We start from the raw sequence: 21,225 nt of genomic DNA, 5'->3' as shown, positions 1-21,225 counted from the left end.
TCTTTTCCAATTTGACTAACAGTTCCCCGTGCGGAACCATGTCGAACGCCTTACTGAAATCTAGGTAAATTATATCTACCGCATTTCCTTTATCTAAGTAATCCGTCATCTTCTCAAAGAAGGAGATCAGATTGGTTTGACACGATCTACCTTTACTAAATCCGTGTTGCAATTCGTCCCAATTACCATTGACCTCTATGTCCTTAACTACTTTCTCCCTTAAAATTTTTTCCAAGACCTTGCATACTACAGACGTCAAGCTAACAGGCCTGTAATTACCCGGATCACTTTTATTCCCTTTCTTAAAAATAGGAACTACATTAGCAATCCTCCAGTCATACGGCACAACCCCTGAGTTTACCGATTGCTTAAAAATTCTCGCTAACGGGCTCGCAATTTCACGCGCCAGTTCCTTTAATATCCTCGGATGGAGATTGTCCAGGCCCTCCGACTTCGTCCCATCTAGCTGTTCAAGTACGGCCTCTACCTCAGTTGCGGTAATATCCACTTCCATATCCACATTCCCGTTTATCATCCCTCCATCATCGCAAGGTTCCTCACTAGTCTTATTAAAAACTGAAGCAAAGTACTTGTTTAGATGTTGGGCCATGCCTAGGTTATCCTTAACCTCCATTCCATCCTCAGTGTATAGCGGCCCCACTTCTTCTTTCTTTGTTTTCTTCTTATTTATGTGGCTGTAGAACCTTTTACTATTGGTTTTGATTCCCTTTGCAAGGTCCAGTTCAATGCGGCTTTTAGCCTTCCTCACTTTATCCCTACATGTTCTGACCTCACCAAGGTATCTTTCCTTAATGATCCTGCCTTTCTTCCACTCCCTGTAAGCTTTCTGCTTTTGTCTAATCCCCTCTCTGAGTTGCTTGCTCATCCAGTTTGGCCTACAACTCCTGCCCATGGTTTTTTTCCCCTTTCTCGGGATGCAGGCTTCCGACAGTCTCCGCAGCTGCGACTTAAAGTAATTCCAGGCCTCCTCCGCATTTAAATCCACTAATTCCTCCGTCCAATCCACTTCCCTAACTAATTTCCTTAACTCTTTAAAATTAGCCCTCGAGAAGTCAAAAACCCTAATCCCAGATCTACATTTGTTTCTCCTTCCATCTAGTTTGAACTGAATCAGCTCATGATCACTCGAACCAAGGTTATCCCCTACCACCATTTCTTCTATGAGGTCCTCACTGCTCACCAACACCAAATCTAAAATGGCATCCCCTCTCGTAGGTACTTCAACTACTTGATGAAGAAATCCATCCGCTATCACATCCAGAAAAATCTGACCCCTATTATTCTTGCAAGTACTCGTCCTCCAGTCTATATCTGGGAAGTTGAAGTCCCCCATAATCACACATTTCCCCTTTGTGTTTACTTTTTTAAGACCTACAGGACATTTTCTGTCCATGGGTCAAGAAAAGTGCTGATGACCTCAGTCTAAACTGGCTCTAAAAGTCCAGCCAGTTACCTTAATTCTGCCCTGATGGGAGTATCATTTTCACAGATAAAATATTTCCTTTTTCATTCTGGCTCAATCCCGGACTTTATCAGAGTAGTTTGCAGTTGCATTAAATTCTGTCTGTTGCTTTTGTGATGGAAATCCTGTGAGTCAAACTCATTTCACATTTTTAAGATCACCCCACTGAAATTACTGTTGTTGAACTAATTACCACAGGCAGTAAAATCAGTTGCTCTGGGTAAGTACAGCACAGCAAAAATTCAGTATTCTTAACTTTCTAGTTTTTGTCCTTGCTTGCCACTATTCGTCAAGTTCCCATTAAACCAAGGACTGCAAGTACAGGGTCTTTAAAATAAAAATTAATTAAATAGACCTTTAGGGGTTTTTATTATTTTTTTAAATTTTTTTAAGACAACTTTATTGTTATACATTTAAAAATACTTTGGACAGAAATTACAGAAAGTGGCCCTGTGCTTGGAAGTGTTCCCCTGAGTAGTTAATTGGGAAAGTGGTATATTATGTGTATAAATTCATTAAACGTTTTGTATACGTCTGCTGCAATTGATATAATAATGTGCTACAGTAAGCAGTCTTTTATCCTCTCAAGGCTCATGTGTAGCTCTCATTAATACTAACTGATGGTAGACTAGACCTCTCATGATCACTCATAGCTGTACTGTTTATTGAGAGCACTGTAGAAATTGGCTGATGCTAACACAAATCAGCAACAGAAGTCCTAAATCCTAAGCAACGATTTAATAGCAGAATAGTGAGACTTAATTACTTTCACAACATATACTATGGACTATTAATCTATATTTAAAAACTAACCTATATTATAAAAAAGCACATTGTTTGTATACCAGAAATCAGTAATCCAGATTGTACTATCAGAACTGGCCCCAGCCATATGCAGAAGGTGGCTGTAGGCTGAAGAATTTCAGCGCAAAAATCTCCCTCTCTCCCTGTAGTCAGGAAGTAGTTAAGTTCCTTTTCACTGCTTTCATTTCAGAGGCAACTTATTCTTCTTAATTTGGCTTGAAAACCCTGGGACAGACTGTGGTATCCTTTAGCCTAATGATAGAGGCACATCCTGCCCACCATTTCATCTTCTCTTCTGTTTCCCTTGCCCAGCTGATCCTCTGCAGAAAATAAACCAATAGCTTATCAGATGTTTCTCACTCCATTTTTCTGCAATCCCCCAGTGCAGCATTTGGAGTAGAATCACCCTGCTTAAGTATATGCCAAGTGATGCTGCTCTCTCTGTTTAGACATAAATAATCCCAATAGATGTGAACCCCCAAAAAGTGCCAAGGAGAGCAAATATATTCATATTTGCTGTGTTGCGGAAAGTCATTGCAGTGGGTTCCATAGCCCAAGTGTTACTCTCATTTCTTAGTTCTGTTTTTTCCCTTCAGGGGACTGTCCCACTCTGTAAGAGGAGGAAGCCTAAGTCAAGTTATCCCTTTCCTTAGTTCTGATCCTGGATTCCAATCCCTCATCAAGGAAAATAACCATGAATTATGCAGGACCTTTAAGACACATCAATGGTAGGTCTTGGGCAAGTAAGAGTTCCTTCGCTAGATCAGGGTATAGGCCATTAGTCAGGTTTCCTGTCTCTTGCAGTGACAAGTACTGGATGCTTTAGAGGGAGGTGCAGGAAACCCCCTAATGGAATAACTTGCCCATGGTGGGATTTCCTTCTTTCTTAAACCTCATAAATTAGAATCACAGAAGTGTAAGACTGAAAGGGACCTCAATAGATCATTTAGTCCAGCCCCCTGTATTGAGGCAGGATGAAGTATTATGTAGACCTTCCCTGATAGGTGTGTCTTACCTGCTCTTAAAAACCTCCAATGACAGATATTCCACAATCTTGCTAGGCATTTGTTCCAGTGCTTAAATACCCTTGCAGTTAGGAGACTTTTCCTGATGTCTAACCTAAATCTTGCTTGCTGCAATTTAATCTTGTTAATTCTTGTCCTGTTCATAGTGGAGAAGGAGAACAATTTATCACCCTCCTCTTGGTAACAATCTTTTATGTACTTGAAGACTGTTATCATGTACCCCTTTGCTCTTCCCTTCTCCAGATTAAACACGTCTGGGTTTTTTCAGCCTTTCTTCGTAGGTCAGAAAATCACTCTGAGGCAGTTTAGGACAGATTTTATTCATTTAAATGAATTTTGAAATTTACTGTTTTTGAAATTGAGTGAGTTTCATGTTGGAAACCTTCACTTACTACGTATTTGTTTTTGTTATGCGCTTGCATGTTTAAAATGCAGCTGTACTTTTTTGTTTGCCTCAGTAAATCCAGATCAGATTGATCAGATCAGAAACTTTTTTTAGGGCTAACGATTTAATCAGTTTACTTACGCTATTAACTCAAAAATATTAATCATGATTAAATAAATTTACTCTGATTAATCATAGTTTTAATCGCACTGTTAAGCAATAGAATCAAATAGAATGGCAATAGAATACCAAGTGAAATTGATTACTTATTTTTGGATGTTTTTCTACATTTTCAGATATGTTGATTTCAATTATAACACAGAATACAAAGTGTACAGTGCTCACTTTATATTATGATTATTACTATTTGCACTTTAAAAATTATAAAAGAAAATTTTCAATTCACCTCATACAAATACAGTGACTCCTCGCTTAACGCTGTTGTTTTTCCTGAAAAATGCGAGTTTAAGTGAAATAAGAGAATCCGGTTTCCCCAAAAGACTTAATGTAAATAGACTCATAGACTCTAGGACTGGAAGGGACCTTGAGAGGTCATCGAGTCCAGTCCCCTGCCCTCATGGCAGGACCAAATACTGTCTAGGCCATCCCTGATAGACATTTATCTAACCTACTCTTAAATATCTCCAGCGATGGAGATTCCACAACTTCCCTAGGCAATCTATTCCAGTGTTTAACTACCCTGACAGTTAGGAACCTTTTCCTAATGTCCAACCTAAATCTCCCTTGCTGCAGCTTAAGCCCATTGCTTCTTGTTCTATCATTGGAGGCTAAGGTGAACAAGTTTTCTCCCTCCTCCTGATGACACCCTTTTAGATACCTGAAAACTGCTATCAGGTCCCCTCTCAGTCTTCTCTTTTCCAAACTAAACAAACCCAATTCCTTCAGCCTTCCTTCATAGGTCATGTTCTCAAGACCTTTAATCATTCTTGTTGCTCTTCTCTGGACCCTCTCCAATTTCTCCACATCTTTCTTGAAATGCGGTGCCCAGAACTGGACACAATACTCCAGTTGAGGCCTAACCAGCGCAGAGTAAAGCGGAAGAATGACTTCTCGTGTCTTGTTTACAACACACCTGTTAATGCATCCCAGAATCACGTTTGCTTTTTTTGCAACAGTATCACACTGTTGACTCATATTAAGCTTGTGGTCCACTATGACCCCTAGGTCTCTTTCTGCCATACTCCTTCCTAGACAGTCTCTTCCCATTCTGTATGTGTGAAACTGATTGTTCCTTCCTAAGTGGAGCACTTTGCATTTATCTTTATTGAACTTCATCCTGTTTACCTCAGACCATTTCTCCAACTTGTCCAGATCATTTTGAATTTTGACCCTGTCCTCCAAAGCAGTTGCTATCCCTCCCAGTTTGGTATCGTCCGCAAACTTAATAAGCGTACTTTCTATGCCAACATCTAAATCGTTGATGAAGATATTGAACAGAACCGGTCCCAAAACAGACCCCTGCGGAACCCCACTTGTTATACCTTTCCAGCAGGATTGGGAGCCATTAACAACTACTCTCTGAGTACGGTTATCCAGCCAGTTATGCACCCACCTTATAGTAGCCCCATCTAAATTGTACTTTCCTAGCTTATCTATAAGAATATCATGCGAAACTTTATCAAATGCCTTACTAAAGTCTAGGTATATCACATCCACCGCTTCTCCCTTATCCACAAGGCTCGTTATCCTATCAAAGAATGCTATCAGATTAGTTTGACATGATTTGTTCTTTACAAATCCATGCTGGCTATTCCCTATCACCTTACCACCTTCCAAGTGTTTGCAGATGATTTCTCTGATTACCTGCTCCATTAGCTTCCCTGGCACAGAAGTTAAACTAACTGGTCTGTAGTTTCCTGGGCTGTTTTTATTTCCCTTTTTATAGATGGGCGCTATATTTGCCCCCTTCCAGTCTTCTGGAATCTCCCCTGTCTCCCATGATTTCCCAAAGATAATAGCTAGAGGCTCAGATACGTCTTCCATTAACTCCTTGAGTATTCTAGGATGCATTTCATCAGGCCCTGGTGACTTGCAGGCATCTAACTTTTCTAAGTGATTTTTTACTTGCTCTTTCCTTATTTTCTCTTCTAAACCTACCCTCTTCCCGTAAGCATTCACTATACTATACATTCCTTCAGACTTCTCAGTGAAGACCGAAACAAAGAAGTCATTAAGCATCTCTGCCATTTCCAAGTCTCCCGTTACTGTTACCCCCTCCTCATTGAGCAGTGGGCCTACCCTGTCCTTAGTCTTCCTCTTGCTTCTAATGTATTGATAAAAAGTCTTCGTTTCCCTTTATTCCCATAGCTAGTTTGAGTTCATTTTGTGCCTTTGCTTTTCTAATCTTGCCTCTGCATTCCTGTGTTATTTGCCTATATTCATCCTTCGTGATCTGACCTAGTTTCCATTTTTTATATGACGCCTTTTTATTTTGTAGGTCTCGCAAGATCTCAAGGGTAAGCCAAGGTGGTCTTTTGCCACATTTTCTATCTTTCCTAACCATCAGAATAACTTGCTTTTGGGCCCTTAATAGCGTCCCTTTGAAAAACTGCCAACTTTCCTCAGTTGTTTTTCCCCTCAGTCTTAATTCCCATGGGACCTTGCCTATCAGCTCTCTGAGCTTACCAAAATCCGCCTTCCTGAAATCCATTGTCTCTATTCTGCTGTACTCCCTTCTACCTTTCCTTAGAATTGCAAATTCTATGATTTCATGATCACTTACACCCAAGCTTCCTTCTACTTTCAAATTCTCAACAAGTTCCTCCCTATTGGTTAAAATCAAGTCTAGAACAGCTTCCCCCCTAGTAGCTTTTTCAACTTTCTGAAATAAAAAGTTGTCTGCAATGCAGTCCAGGAACTTATTGGATAGTCTGTGCCCCGCAGTGTTATTTTCCCAACATATATCTGGATAGTTGAAGTCCCCCATCACCACCAAATCTTGGGCTTTGGATGATTTTGTTAGTTGTTTGAAAAAAGCCTCATCCACCTCTTCCGCCTGATTAGGTGGCCTGTAGTAGACTCCCAGCACGACATCACCTGTGTTTTTTACCCCTTTTAGCCTAACCCAGAGACTCTCCACCCTTCCGTCTCCTATGTCCATCTCCACCTCAGTCCAAGTGTGTACATTTTTAATATATAAGGCAACACCTCCTCCCTTTTTCCCCTGTCTATCCTTCCTGAGCAAACTATACCCATCCACACCAACATTCCAGTCGTGTGTATTATCCCACCAAGTTTCAGTAATGCCAATAATGTCATAGTTGTATTTATTTATTAGCACTTCCAGTTCTTCCTGCTTATTACCCATACTTCTTGCATTTGTATAAAGGCATCTAAGATACTGGTTTGATCTTGCCTCCCAGTTTTGCCCTGACCCTCCTTCCTCTCTGCCATTATAGCCCGTGCTCCCTCCTGTTTCTAACCCATCTCCCAGGTCTTGTTCCCCACTTACCTGTGGGCTTTGCTCACCTGTCCCCGTCGAACCTAGTTTAAAGCCCTCCTTACTAGGTTAGCCAGTCTGTGCGCAAATAAGGTCTTTCCCCGCCTAATAGGGAGGGTTAGGTTCCAGGGAAATTTTTTTCACCAGACAAAAGACATATACAATACACACACAGTATAAGTTTTAAACAATTTAATACTGTACACAGCAATGATGATTGCAAAGCTTGGTTGAGGTGGTAAAGTCAGAGGGTGGAAGACCTTACTGCTAAATGATGAATTAGTATTCAGCTGAGCCCTCAAGGGGTAACACATTGTTAATGTAGCCTTACAATCTACAAGGGAGCACAAATGTAGGGAGGGGATACAGCATGGCAGACAGAGACACACCCCTGTGTGTGCGCGTGTGTGAGAGATGTGCATTGCCCCTTTAAGTATGCTGACCTCATTCTAAGTACATTGTTTTTTTAAGTAGATCAGCAAGCTCCCTCCATCCTGAGCCCTGTCATGTGTCCCCCTGCTCTGTGGAGATGGGGTAAGCAGGGGGGAGGGGGACACCCTGACATTAGCCCCCCTCTTTCCCCCCTCCCTCACACAGCAAGCAGGAGGCTCCCAGGAGCAGCTCCAAGGCAGTGGACAGGAGCAGCACATGGCAGTGTGGAGAGGGACAGCAGAACTGCCGGCAATTGATAGCCTGCTGGCCAGCTGCCGCAGAGGGAGATGATAGGGGGCTGCCAGTCCACCCTGGTTCTGAGCCCCCATCAGCTAGCTCCAATAGGCTGCTCTTTCTGCAAGCAGTGGACAAAGCAGGCGGCTGCCGAGCAAAGTTATATGGGAGCACTGCGCAACTTGAAATGAGCATGTTCCCTAATTGGTCAGCAACGAAACAACATTAACCAGGATGACTTTAAGTGAGGAGTCACTGTACTATAGTGCAATCTCTTTATCATGAAAGTGCAACTTACAAATGTAGGGTTTATTCTGATACATAACTGCACTCAAAAGCAAAACAGTGTAAAACTTTAGAGCATACAAGTCCACTCAGTCCTACTACTACTTCAGCCAATCGTGAAGACAAACAAGTTTGTTTACATTTACGGGACATAATGCTGCCTACTTATTATTTACGTCACCTGAAAGTGAGAACCGGCATTCACATGTCACTTTTGTAACTGGCATTGCAAGATATTTATGCGTCACATATGCTAAACGTTTGTATGTCCCTTCATGCTTCGGTCACCATTCCAGCAGACATGCTTCCATTCTGATGACACTCGTTTAAAAAACAAAATGTGTTAATTAAATTTGTGACTGAATTCTTTGGGGGAGAATCGTATGTCCCCTGCTCTGTTTTACCTCCATTCTGCCATATATTTCATGTTCTAGCAGGCTTGGATAATGACCCAGCACATTTTACTTCGTTTAAGAACACTTTCCTTGCAGATTTGACAAAACACAAAGAAAGTGCCAATATGAAATTTCTAAAGATAGTTACAGTGTCAACCAAAGGTTTAAGAATCTGAAGTGCCTTCCATAATCTGAGAGGGGCGTGGTGTGGAGCATGCTTTCAGAAGTCTTAAAGAGCAACAGTCCGATGCAGAAACTATAGAATCCGAACCACCAAAAAAAGAAAATCAGCCTTTTGCTGGTGGCATCTGACTCCAGGTGATGAAAATGAGCATGCAGCGATCTGCACTGCTCTGGATTGTTATAGAGCAGAACCCTTAATCAGCATGGACATGTCCTCTGGAATGATGGCTGAAGCATGAAGGAGCATGTGACTCTAAGGCATTTGGCACATAAATATTTTGTGATGTTGGCTACAACAGTGCCATGAGAACACCTGTTCCCACTTTCAGGTGACACTGTAAACAAGAAGCAGGCAGCATTATCTCCTCCAAATGTAAACAAACTTGGTTGAACAAGACGTAGGACTGAGTGGAGTTGCAGGCTCTAAAGTTTTACATTTTTATTTTCGAACGCAGGGTTTTTTTACATAATTCTGAATTTGTCAGTTCAACTTTCATGATAAAAAGATTGTACTGCAGTACTTGCAATGGAGGAATTGAAAAATACTTTTATAGTGCAAATATTTGTAATAAAAAAAATAAACTGAGCACTGTACATACACTTTGTATTTTGTGTTGTAATTGAAATCAATATCTTTGAAAATGTAGAAAACATCCAAAAAATCTAAACAAATGGTATTCTATTGTTAACAGCGCGATTAATCACAATTAACTTTTTTAATCGTGTGATTAATCAAAAATTTTTAATTGCTTAACATCCCTAATTTATTTTTTTAAAGGAGGATTTTTTGATTAATTGGCTGCCTGGCAAATTCAACCTGGGAAAGTAAAACTAAGCATTTCCTGAGTAGTGTATAATCACCAGGCAGTGACAGACTGCAGATCAAATTCTCTGGCTTGGTCTACACTACCCGTTTATACCGATTTTAGCAGCGTTAAACTGATTTAACGCTGCACCCGTCCACACAGTGAGGCCCTTTATATCGATATAAAGGGCTCTTTAAACCGGTTTCTGTACTCCTCCCCGACAAGAGGAGTAGCGCTGAAATTGGTATTACCATATCGGATTAGGGTTAGTGTGGCTGCAAGTCGACGGTATTGGCCTCCAGGCAGTATCCCACAGTGCACCATTGTAACCGCTCTGGACAGCAATCTGAACTCGGATGCACTGGCCAGGTAGACAGGAAAAGCCCCGCGAACTTTTGAATTTCATTTCCTGTTTGCCCAGCGTGGAGCTCTGATCAGCATAGGTGGCGATGCAGTCCCAAATCCAAAAAGAGCTCCAGCATAGACCGTACGGGAGATACTGGATCTGATCGCTGTATGAGGAGGCAAATCTGTTCTATCAGAGCTCTGTTCCAGAAGACGAAATGCCAAAGCATTTGAAAAAATCTCCAGACAGAGGCCACAGCAGGGACTCAGCATAGTGCTGCATGACAAGCGTAACAGAAAGCCAAAGAATCAAATGGATGCTCATGGAGGGAGGGAGGGTGTACTGAGGACTCCAGCTATCCCACAGTTCCCGCAGTCTCCGAAAAGCATTTGCATTCTTGGCTGAGCTCCAAATGCCTGTAGGGTCAAACACATTGTCTGGGGTGGTTCAGGGTATGGCTCGTCAATTCCCTCCCCCCCGTGAAAGAAAGGGGAAAAAAATCATTTCTTGACTTTTTTTATATGTCACCCTATGTCTGCTGCATGCTGCTGGTAGACACGGTGCTGGGGCAATGAACAGCAGTATCCTCTCCCCTCCCCTCCTCGGTGGCAGACGGTACAATATGACTGCTATCCATCGTCATCATAAGCCTGTGAGTGCTCCTGGCTGGCCTCAGGTCAGGTCGGCCAGGGGTGCCTGGGTGAAAATAGGAATGACTCCCAGTCATTCCCAATAGATGGTACAGAACGGCTGGTAACCGTCCTCCTCATAGCAACTGGGGGCTGAGCTCCATCAGCCTCCTCCTTTCATGTGTAAAGAAAAGATTCTGCACTGCCTGAACTATCATAGCAGCGGGATGCTGGGCTCCTCTCCCCGCCACCGTTTAATGTCCTGCCTGGACTATCATAGCAGCTGGAGGCTGCCTCCCCCTCATTTTATCTCACTAGCAAGTCAGTGTTTCTTATTCCTGCATTCTTTTTTACTTCATCACACAAATGGGGGGACACTGCAGTGGTAGCCGAGGAGGGTTGGGGGAGCAGGGAAGCAACGGGTGGGGTTGTTGCAGGGGCACCCCCTAGAATGGCATGCAGCTCATCATTTCTGCAGGATCTGACACGGAGCGGCTGTGCTCTCTGGTACACTGGTTCTCTGGCACACTTGCCCCATAGTCTAGGCAGGACTGACTCTTTTTTTAGATAAACCATAAAGGAGGGAATGACCCAGAGGGTCATTCCCATTTTTGTCTTTGCGCCCCCGGCCGACCTCAGCCAGGAGCGCCCATGACAGCAGCAGACGGTACAGAACCACAGATAACCATCATCTCATCGCCATTTTACAATGGCATGGCAGACGGTACAGAACAACTGATAACTGTCTCTCCTATCTTGCAAAGGCAAATGAATGCTGCTGTGTAGCGCTGCAGTAACGCCTCTGTCAGCGGCATCCAGTATACATACGGTGACAGTGACAAAAGGCAAAACGGGCTCCATGGTTGCCATGCTATGGCATCTGCCAGGGCAATGCAGGGAAAAAGGACACGAAAGGATTGTCTGCGGTTGCTTTCACGGAGGAAGGAATGAGTGACTACATTTACCCAGAATCACCCGCGACACTATTTTTGCACCATCATGCATTGGGATCTCAACCCAGAATTCCAATGGGCGGGGGAGACTGTGGGAACTATGGGATAGCTACGGGATAGCTACCCGCAGTGCAACGCTCCAGAAATCAACACTAGCCTCGGTACATGGACGCACACCACCGAATTAATGTGCTTAGTGTGGCTGCGTGCACTCGACTTTATACAATCTGTTTTACAAAACCGGTTTATGTAAAATCGGAATAATCCCATAGTGTAGACGTACCCTCTATTCAGTTACACAAGTACAGCCCTTTTGAGCTTGATTCTCTGCTCTCATACATTAGCTTTACACTTCTGTAACTCTCTTCACATAGTGGACCTCCTCCCAGTTTATACTGATCTACATGAAAGGACGAATGAGGCCCATTGTTTTCAGTAGAGTTGTGGAAGTTTTATCTGTCCCTTCAATTGGAACGTAGTGAGTTTGTTGATTCAGGAACCAGAATAGAGAATCCATTTCATTCTGTCAGAATTTGATCACATATTCTTAACCATATTGGCTTTCTGGAGGTAAAAGGGTTCTTTATTAAAAGGGAAAGATTCCTTAAGGCTTGTCCCCACTAACTGGAGTGTAAATTCTAGTGCACACTAGCATCTAGCACATTTGCTGGCCCATGTGGACTCTGCTGGCACTTACTAAAAGTTCCTCAGTGCAAGTTAATGTTGTCCTGTTTCAAGCAGTACTAAGTTATTGTGTGGTAGGGAACTTTTAGTGTGTGCTAGCAGGGTCTACACCGACTAGTTAGTGTGCACTAGAATTTACACCCCAGCTAGTGTGGATTGAGGTACCATATAGACTGGCCCTTAGTCACTGAAAAAAGAAGATATCACTGAATGAGTATGCACAGAATAGTTGTACTGAGTAAGAAGATGCCATTTTTACACAGTCAATTTTGGGGGAGAGTCTCACTTTCAGACTAACTGCTGGAAGCCCCAGATCAATACAATAGCAGTTAATCAAAACTGACCTTTAAGGTACCTATTGTTTTCCTGTTTCACAGGTGTGTGAGAGCAGTTTCTTCCAAATCACCTAACTTTCCGCCTGGTGGGATACTGTAACTTTTATTCCTCTCAGGGTGTCCCTTCCATAACTGAACAGCACTGGTGCCTCCCTGTGAGGGTAAGGTAAGTCCATCAAATGTTACAAAGTAGTCCCAGGGTTTTCTTTCAATAGCCTTGCTTTATATCCTAGAAGGAATGAAACAAGACTATTGAAAACCTTACAAAAATGTCAGACTTGCCTTACCATCATGAGAACTCCAGTGTTGTTTAGGAATGGAAGGGATATCTCAAGCAGAGTGCATGCTGGGCTGACTGTGTGAGAGGCAACTGTTTACAGACCTACAAAACAGGGAAGCAGTAGGATATTTTAGACTAACTTCTGATGACCATATCCTCATACTGCTGAGGGAGGCATCCAGTAGCTATCCTTGAAGTTACTAACTTCTTTATTGTTTACAGATTACCTTTAAGATTCCTGCATACTACCCGTTGCACAAATATACTGCATTTTGTGTTTGTACGTGCTAATGCAAAGGCACTGAGTGAGTTGAAAATAGTATTGTGGCATGGGTTGTCTTTCACTGATGGTGTTATATTTGCCGTACCCAGGATGATATGAATGTTTTATGAGAACTGAAGAAATAACATTTGGCTATGATGAACTGACATTTTTACTACAAAATCCATTTAAAAAAAAACAGAAATTATAGGCTTGCAGTATTTTTGAGTAGTATTTTCCAAATCTGACCATTCATTTCAGTGATGATGATACTAATGAAAAGAGAAATGATGCCCCTTTTTAAAATTTTACTTTGAAGCTCAGTGTTTTTACTTTTAGTTGTCTACCACCTCCCTCCCTTCTCCCTCCCTTCTCTGTTCAAATGGAGAGGATATAAGGAGAGTACAGATGCTGCATGTCTTAAACGAAAGCATTCCCAAGGTACAGTAATTGTAGATTTCTTTTTTGTAGTTTCCTCCTGGCTTAGGAAGCTTTAAATTGTAGCTTGTGTATTTCAGTGAAATGTGTTAGATCTCTGTGCTTCCAGTTCTTGCACCATACTTATGTCATCTTCCCTTGGAAGGGGAAGAAAAAGCATTTTGAATCTTAGAGGAAACGTAGAAGCATTGTGACTCTTAGAGAAAAGTAGAAACTAACAATATATTTGTGCTAACACTTCGTTACAGTGTTTGACAATTATGAAAAAATTAAGCGTTATTTATTTTTTGCAGCACTGTTGGTATGTACGGAGCTTTTCAGTCCGTGAGACAGGGTCCCTGCACCAAAGAGTTTACAATCACAAGTAGATGTGACCTAGTGATAAATTATGTGAGAAGAAATAGGAGCTAAAGGAAAGAAAGGTTGACACTTGATAAAAAAGCAATCTCTTAATTCTATGTGATCACTTTTTTGTGTAACATGCATCATATCTTTCTCATATTTTAAATTGTTTTTGACATTTTAAAACGTAGAATTCTGTGTGTTTTTTTCACTTAATTGCACTGTATGTATGTTTTCCTGTATTAAATTAATATTTTGCAATGGGAATCAGTGCTGATCTGAAGTGAGGCTTCAGGCAATTGAAAGAGAAAGGGAAGGCTGTTGCACATGGGATCAGGACATTATTCCTCAGAAAAAGAAACTTGGAATTTAAGTAATTGGACTCACATGATGTAAATCAGTGCACTGCATAAACAGGATGGATCCTTAAGAACCGTTAGTGATTAGGGGTAGGATTTCAGAAGTCCCTCTCAGCATTGGCTTAATTCTGCTCCTTTTGAAGCCAATGGTAAAATCCTGTTGGCTTCAGGGAGAGCAGAGTTAGCCCTACACTGAGTGAGTTTGAAAATCCCACCCTAGACCTACAGTTTAAATTTAGATGTTAGCTGTGAAGTTATTGTGACTTGTCCCTGTATTCTCCTAGATCTGGGTGACCCTGGATATCAATATGTTTAAATATGTCTGATCCAAAAGACTATATCATTTGGCACATAAAAATATTGCCCTTCTGACTTACTTGTGTTTTCGTTAATTGAGTCCAAAATGAAAATCTCTGAAAGCAAGCTGTTCATATTTAGCTCGTGTACCACTTTTCATCAATCGGACTCAAAGCTCTTTACAAAGATAAGCAAGGATTCCTATGTTAAAAAATGGGAAACTGAGGAGCATAAAGGTTGGCCTTTTTAACTTCAAAAAGTCTTTTGGGATTATTTGCACCAGTATATAAAGCACGAGTAAGTCTTTGTGGGATTGGATCTGTAATCATTTAATAATTGTACTGTTGTCCTGCATTTTTTCTTATATACTAGAAATATAACTCTAATAGTAACACTTGGTTTACACAAACATGTGCAATTGTGATCTTCAATGCATTTGAATTAAAAGTGGAGGTTAAGGTGCTATATTGTGACACTGACAACTTGATATGCAAAGGAATAAATTGAGGTATGATGTAAATAATGTAAACAATATAGAACAGCCCTATTTACTTAAGAACAATAGTCTTTTTAGGCTGATTGGCAATGCTTTTGTTTCTTTAAAAATAAAACTGCATTTTGGATCAGCAGAGATTTTAGCCTCAACTTTATGTATGAGGACTTCAGAATTGTCCAGACAAATGGCCAAATTTTACTCCTGGTTATACTGTGGAACTCCTGCTGATGTCACTAGGAAATCATGCATGTATTTGAGAGGAGAATTTGGTTCTAGATTTCATAACGCATCTGCATCTCCTTCACCTTGTTGCATGTGGTTGATAATGAAGCCTGTGTTACTGTTATCTACAAAAGTTCCAAAATGAAACATTTTAAAAAATAAATATATACTGTGTGAACGTATAGAGCTATAGATTAAAAGTAAATTTGTTAAAGGGTCCTTCTCCTTTGGATACTAGATCTGACCAAAGAGCGTTTCCTTTTTTTTGCACAATTGTTACATTAATTGCTACAGCACTTCAGAAATTGCAGTTATCTGGGTTGATTTTTTTTAGATTTTTACTGCAGAAATAAAATGCAGTAAATTTTACACTTTGGTTCTGGTTAGCAGGTGCAGGATGAGCAGATGCTTTTCAAATATTTTTAAAAGGTATTTAATTTTGAACTCAACAGACATAAGGGAATATACTGTATTCTCACATGGTGGACTCAGACAATTCTAGTGAATGTCAGTGGTAGTTCTACATGCTGCTCATGGTGAAAATAGGCCCCAACCTTTAACATGAGCTTTTTATATCCAGTGCTAAATATGCAGAGAAAAATTGTTGCATTTTTTGCTTGCTTTTTACAATACATGTATGTGTGGCTCTTAGTTGCTCTTTGACAGCTGGGAAGCAAACAATGTGCCATTCAGTCTATACTTTTTTGGAGAATAGTGTAGCAATAAATGTTGGGGTCCCCATTCTCCATAATCCAAGTAGGTTAGTGGAAACGTGTGGCATTTCTGTGGAATCCTGCCATTAGGAGGGCAGGGTTTGGTCCCAGGAAGAGGTCAAGGATTCTGCCAGCCCAGGCCACCATTTGTCCATAAGCAAGGAACTTCCACAAGAGGTGCCTTGCCACTGCACTGCTGTCTAACCTAGATCCCAGCTTGCTACAGTGCCTGAACATAATGGCATTTGCAGGGGCCACGTTTCCAAGTTGATCCCCAGCTTCCCTAGGGACTCACTTCAGTGTGATGTTCCACAGCATGAACCGGGAAGCAGCATCAGTTCTTGCAGACTTGGTATGAAATAAATATACACTACTGTGAGCATAGATTTTGGAGAGGGAAAAATTCCACAGATACACCTAGGAAAGTTGTCTGCCTCTGTTCCCAGTCCTCCTAACCTCCTTCCAACTTAGAGCCAGAGCCCCCACATACAGAATTCTGTGATGTCATGAAGAAGTATGGCATGGAGCCCTCCTTTCCCTTCTCAACTCCAAGCAGAGATCCTGGGACATGGTTTCATCCCTGCTCTTAGAAACAAAGTGAGCATGGCATCCTAAGATTACAGTGGTTAACTTTAAATGGAAGTATCATTTCAATGATTATATAAAGTGGCCTTTAACACATGCCAAAGGTTACCCTAATCCACATACCTCCTCTTTGGTTTTTCTGCCACTTAAAAATGTTTTTGCTTCTGTTTGTCTAGTGTCAGATTAAAACTTATTTTTCTGTGCTTTGGAATCACCAATCCAAAGCAACTATATAGTTTCACTTATTTGTCTGTAAAGCAGTTTTGCATCATGGTATGTTTTCATCCTCTTTTAATTCCTTGCTGCCCTTTGTGCTGACTCAGTTTATCAGGTGGCATACCCACATACCCTGACAATGAGACCAAAAGTCATGCAGCAGGAACGGGCATAAATGCTCATTTCGGTGTCGCTGTCTTGTAATGTAATTGACTGAAACTCTGAAGTGTAATTGTTCAAGGCATAAGAGTTCAACCTTTCCCTGAATGAATTTATGAGAGCAGAAAGAAATCCTCTTCAGTGGCCTCAAAGAGGAAACAAAGGACACCTCTTCACCTGTCATAAAAAACCTGCTTTGCCTGAGTTCAGGTCAGGCTCTTTGTTGAGGATTGGTGACATTGCTAAATCATACTTGTTTGGCGTAGGGCCATTGCTCTTGCCTCCCCAGAAAATGTATCTTCCTTGCATAGGACCATAAGACCTAGGTCTTGTCTAGGCTGGAATTAACTCTTTCATCCTTCCATGTACCTTCTCAATAGTCTAAATCCATGGTGTAAACAAGGAAATCAATCACTTGCATGTGGTAACCTCACAACCAGTTCTCCATTTTCTGATATAACTCCTAATGCAAGTTGCAACCTCATCATAGTTCATATCCCCTGTTTTCTGAACTTCTGTACCCGGGGGGGAGGGGTCAATTTAAACTTTTGCAAGAAAGCTTGTTTATAGAGCCCATTATCTCTATCACCCTTGTCATGGTACAATTCCCCACTCTGAACCTTAGCGTCCAAAAGATGGGGTACCAGCATGAATTCCTCTAAGCTCAGTTACCAGCTTAGTACTTGTAGCGCTGCCACCAACCAGGAAGTCCAGTGCCTGGTACACTCTGGTCCCCCCAAAACCTTGCTCGGGGACCCCCAAGACCCAGTCCCTCTGGATCTTAACACAAGGAAAGTAAACCCTTTCCCTCACCATTGCCTCTCCCAGGCTTCCCCTCCCTGGGTTACCCTGGAAGATCACTGTGATTCAAACTCCTTGAATCTTAAAACAGAGAGGAAAATTCACCTTCCCCCCTTCTTCTCTCTCCCCCTCCCAGACTCTCCCTGAGAGAGAAAGTAATCCTAACACAGGGAGAGAATTAACCTCTCTCTCCCCCTTCCCTTCTTTCTCCCTGCCAATTCCCTGGTGAATCCAGACCCAGTCCCCTGGGGTCTCACCAGAATAAAAAAAACAATCAGGTTCTTAAACAAGAAAAGCTTTTAATTAAAGAAAGAAAAAACAGTAAAAATTATCTTTGTAAATTTGAGATGGAATATGTTACAGGGTCTTTCAGCTATAGACACTGGGAATACCCTCCCAGCCTAAGTATATAAGTACAAATTAAAATCCTTTTAGCAAAATACAAATTTGAACTCCTCCCAGCCAAATACACATTTGCAGATAAAGAAAACAAACATAGGCCTAACTCGCCTTATCACCTAGTACTTACTATTTTGAATCTATAAGAACCTGTATCACGGAGATTGGAGAGAAATCTGATTGCACATCTGATCACTCTCAGAACCCAGAGAGAACAACCACCAAAATCTAACAGCACACACAAAAACTTCCCTCCCTCAAGATTTAAAAGTATCCTGTCCCCTGATTGGTCCTCTGGTCAGGTGACAGCCAGACTCACTGAGCTTGTTAACCCTTTACAGGCAAAAGAGATATGAAGTACTTCTGTTCTATTAACTCTTACTTATCTGTTTATGACAACCCTCTCTCTCCATATGGGTAGAAGTGTCTAAAGCCTTCCCTGACAGTAGCAGAGCCAGACACCATACCATGTCCTTGTGTCCCACCTTGTTCAATTCATATCCCATTTCAAAAGGATTTGGAAGTACATTCATATCATTCTCTTCTCTAAAGTGAGGAAATAATTTGGAGTCTGTGCCATCCACTGGGTACGTGAGGTCTGGTTCCACCTACTGGATCGGTGTTTTACTGGCGCAGTCTCTCCATTTTGAGCTCATGTTGACATTCCTTGTCCTTCTCTCCCCCTTGTACTGATGCTGCTTCTCCCAGACTGCTCTCTCTTCCTTCCTGCCAGCAAGCAGCTGGGTTTCCAGACACACTGTGTCCCCATCCAGCTTCTCTTGCTCTAACTGTAGATCTATCCCTTATCTCTGCTGAAGTGGTGCATTCAGTCGGGATGGAACATGGCTGCTGTCTCTGTCAGCCTCTTCCCTGATCCCTTCTAGTGTCTCCAAGATCTTCCCCGCCTGCTGGACTCTCTGACAGTGGGCTAGATATTCCCTGTGATCCTAGACCAGTGGTGGGCAACCTGTGGGCCGCACACAGCCATCAGGGTAATTAGATTGCAGGTCGTGAAACATTTTGATGATGTTGACCATTCACAGGCACGGTTCCCCGCAGCTCCCAGTGGCCGCGGTTCACTGTTCTCCGCCAAGGTGAGCTGTGGGAAGTGGCAGGCCACAGGAATGTGCTGGACTCCACTTCCCGCAGCCCTCATTAGCCAGGAACGGCAAACTGCAGCCACTGGGAACTGCAGGGTCCTTGCCTGCAATCGGTCAGCATCAGCAAAATGTCTCATGGCCCGCAGTCAGATTACCCTGATGGACGGTAGATTGCTAACACCATCCTAGACCGTCATTCTTTTTTCTGGTCCTCCAGAGTATAGCAAGTTGACTAGTTATGCCTTTGGCCTTTCTTCAAAGATGAGTTGCCTTTCTCTGCATATCTCAATTAGACAACTTGTTTTCAGCTGTTCATAACTCATTTTACCATCTCTCTCTTCGCTCTTCCTGTCTTGGAAAAACTGGGACTTTTCTCTATGCTTTTCCTTTCTATAGTACTTGCTTTTGCTGCTGTTAGCACTTCACTGGCAATTCCCCACTGTCATAACTGCCACTATATTTGTCCCAGTTTCAGGTTAACTGCATCTTTGATCCCCACCACTACCACCTCAATCCCTCAGTCTTCATCAAGGTTTTGGGCTTCCTGACTGTCGCCTCTCTCAGATGGAGACCCATGTAGCTCTTCCTCTCCAAATTCAGGGTGTAGTCCCTCTGCATCTCACTGATTTCCCCAGCAGATCTGACCCAGGTTCAGCAACTGTGGTTAACCTTTCTCCAAGGGCTGCAATGATGTATACTAATTACCAGCCAGCTTTCACAAAGCAAAATAAATTTATTCTTAGGTTAAAAGCATTATAGAAAAATCATATAGGAACTTTTATCACTTTTTGTACACTTAGGTGGATCCTGGTATGTTTTCTGTCTCATGGGGTCCTCGTAAGCCTCAGTCTTTCCACCCTTTCAGTTCTTGGAGGAACAGTGACAACCCTCCCCCACGGCCAATAGAATAGCTTACAATCGCTGGCCCACAAAATGCATAAAACATTCATAAACTTAGTACAACTGCATGTATTAACATTCATTGCTAGTAATGGAGCCCAGAAAGAATGTTCATTACCATTATTATTTGTTTGTATTACCCCATAGTGCCTACAAACTGTACAAACAGAACAAAAAGAGAGCATGAGTGTAACATTATGAGCACAAGTGTACACCTACCACTGCATCAACTTACTCAAGCATTATTTTGAGAGATGCATCCACCACAGCCCCCCTGGTGTCTCAGTGGTACAGCTTTCAGCAAACACTTTCACCTTGTGGATGTGGATCTCAATTTTCCTCTTTGCTCTTGGGCAGTTTGGCAGAATTTGTGTGAGAGAGAGAGAGCATTCATGTTTTCCTTTCAGATAAGGGTATTCTCTGTTAGGGAGCCTCTCCTCCCTACTCTCCTCCTCCCCACCCCCAAAAAAGGGATGTGTGTGGAAGGATTCCCAAAGGGAACTACCCAATTCTGGTAGATCCAAAATATAAAGGTAAGAGGAAATGTTTACCTTCTTAAATAGACTTAAGTTGAAACCTAGAGTTCAGTCATACCTTTGTGCATCTCTCTCTTACTTGGCTTTTTAAAGCTATAATTTTTTTAACACTTTTAAATTAAAGGTTTATTCCTTTTTGCTACAGCTGTTCATAGTTTCAAGCTGAGTCGCAACCACGTGGACTGGCACAGTGTAGATGAAGTGTATCTTTACAGTGATGCAACAACATCTAAAATTGCAAGAACTGTTACACAAAAGTTGGGATTTTCCAAAGGTAATACATCTTGGCATTTGTAAATAATTTTGTAAAGATTATTGCTCTACTGGTTTGTTACTTAATGCTCTGAGAAGAAAATTCCAGGTTCCATTCATAATTTCAAGTTTGAAATTTTTGTTTGATGCATAGTTAATTTTTGCCATTGCACTCTTGGAGAATAACTCAAAGGCACTGTTAGGTTGTCGTGCACATTTGTAGTTAAGAATAAAACCAGTTTACTGCAGCTTATTACGAAATAACTCTGATACAGTTTCATATAACTTAAAGTGCATTAAGGTTACAAAGTCGAGCATTCTGAAGCTAAGAAATGCCAGAATTAATGTTGACTGTGCAACCTTAAGTCGACCCTCCCCAGTATGCAGCCATTATAATGGTCTTTAATTACATGATCACACTGGTTTTTT

At 41.8% G+C, this 21,225-nt stretch overlaps 1 protein-coding gene across 1 annotated transcript in view; it reads left to right on the top strand.

The window, feature by feature from the left end:
• DDHD1 (DDHD domain containing 1) overlaps positions 1-21,225 on the top strand; it is a 137,952-nt gene that overhangs the window by 28,941 nt on the left and 87,786 nt on the right. The window contains exons 3-4 of the mRNA XM_030562923.1: positions 13,321-13,422; positions 20,690-20,818. Of these exons, the coding sequence (XP_030418783.1) occupies positions 13,321-13,422; positions 20,690-20,818 (231 nt within the window). The remainder of the gene's footprint in view (positions 1-13,320; positions 13,423-20,689; positions 20,819-21,225) is intronic.

The sequence above is a fragment of the Gopherus evgoodei genome, chromosome 4 (assembly GCF_007399415.2).
Source record: "Gopherus evgoodei ecotype Sinaloan lineage chromosome 4, rGopEvg1_v1.p, whole genome shotgun sequence".
NCBI lineage: Eukaryota > Metazoa > Chordata > Testudines > Testudinidae > Gopherus > Gopherus evgoodei.
The sequence above is the reverse complement of the archived record's forward strand: the minus strand, read 5'-3'. Positions and strand labels throughout refer to the sequence as shown.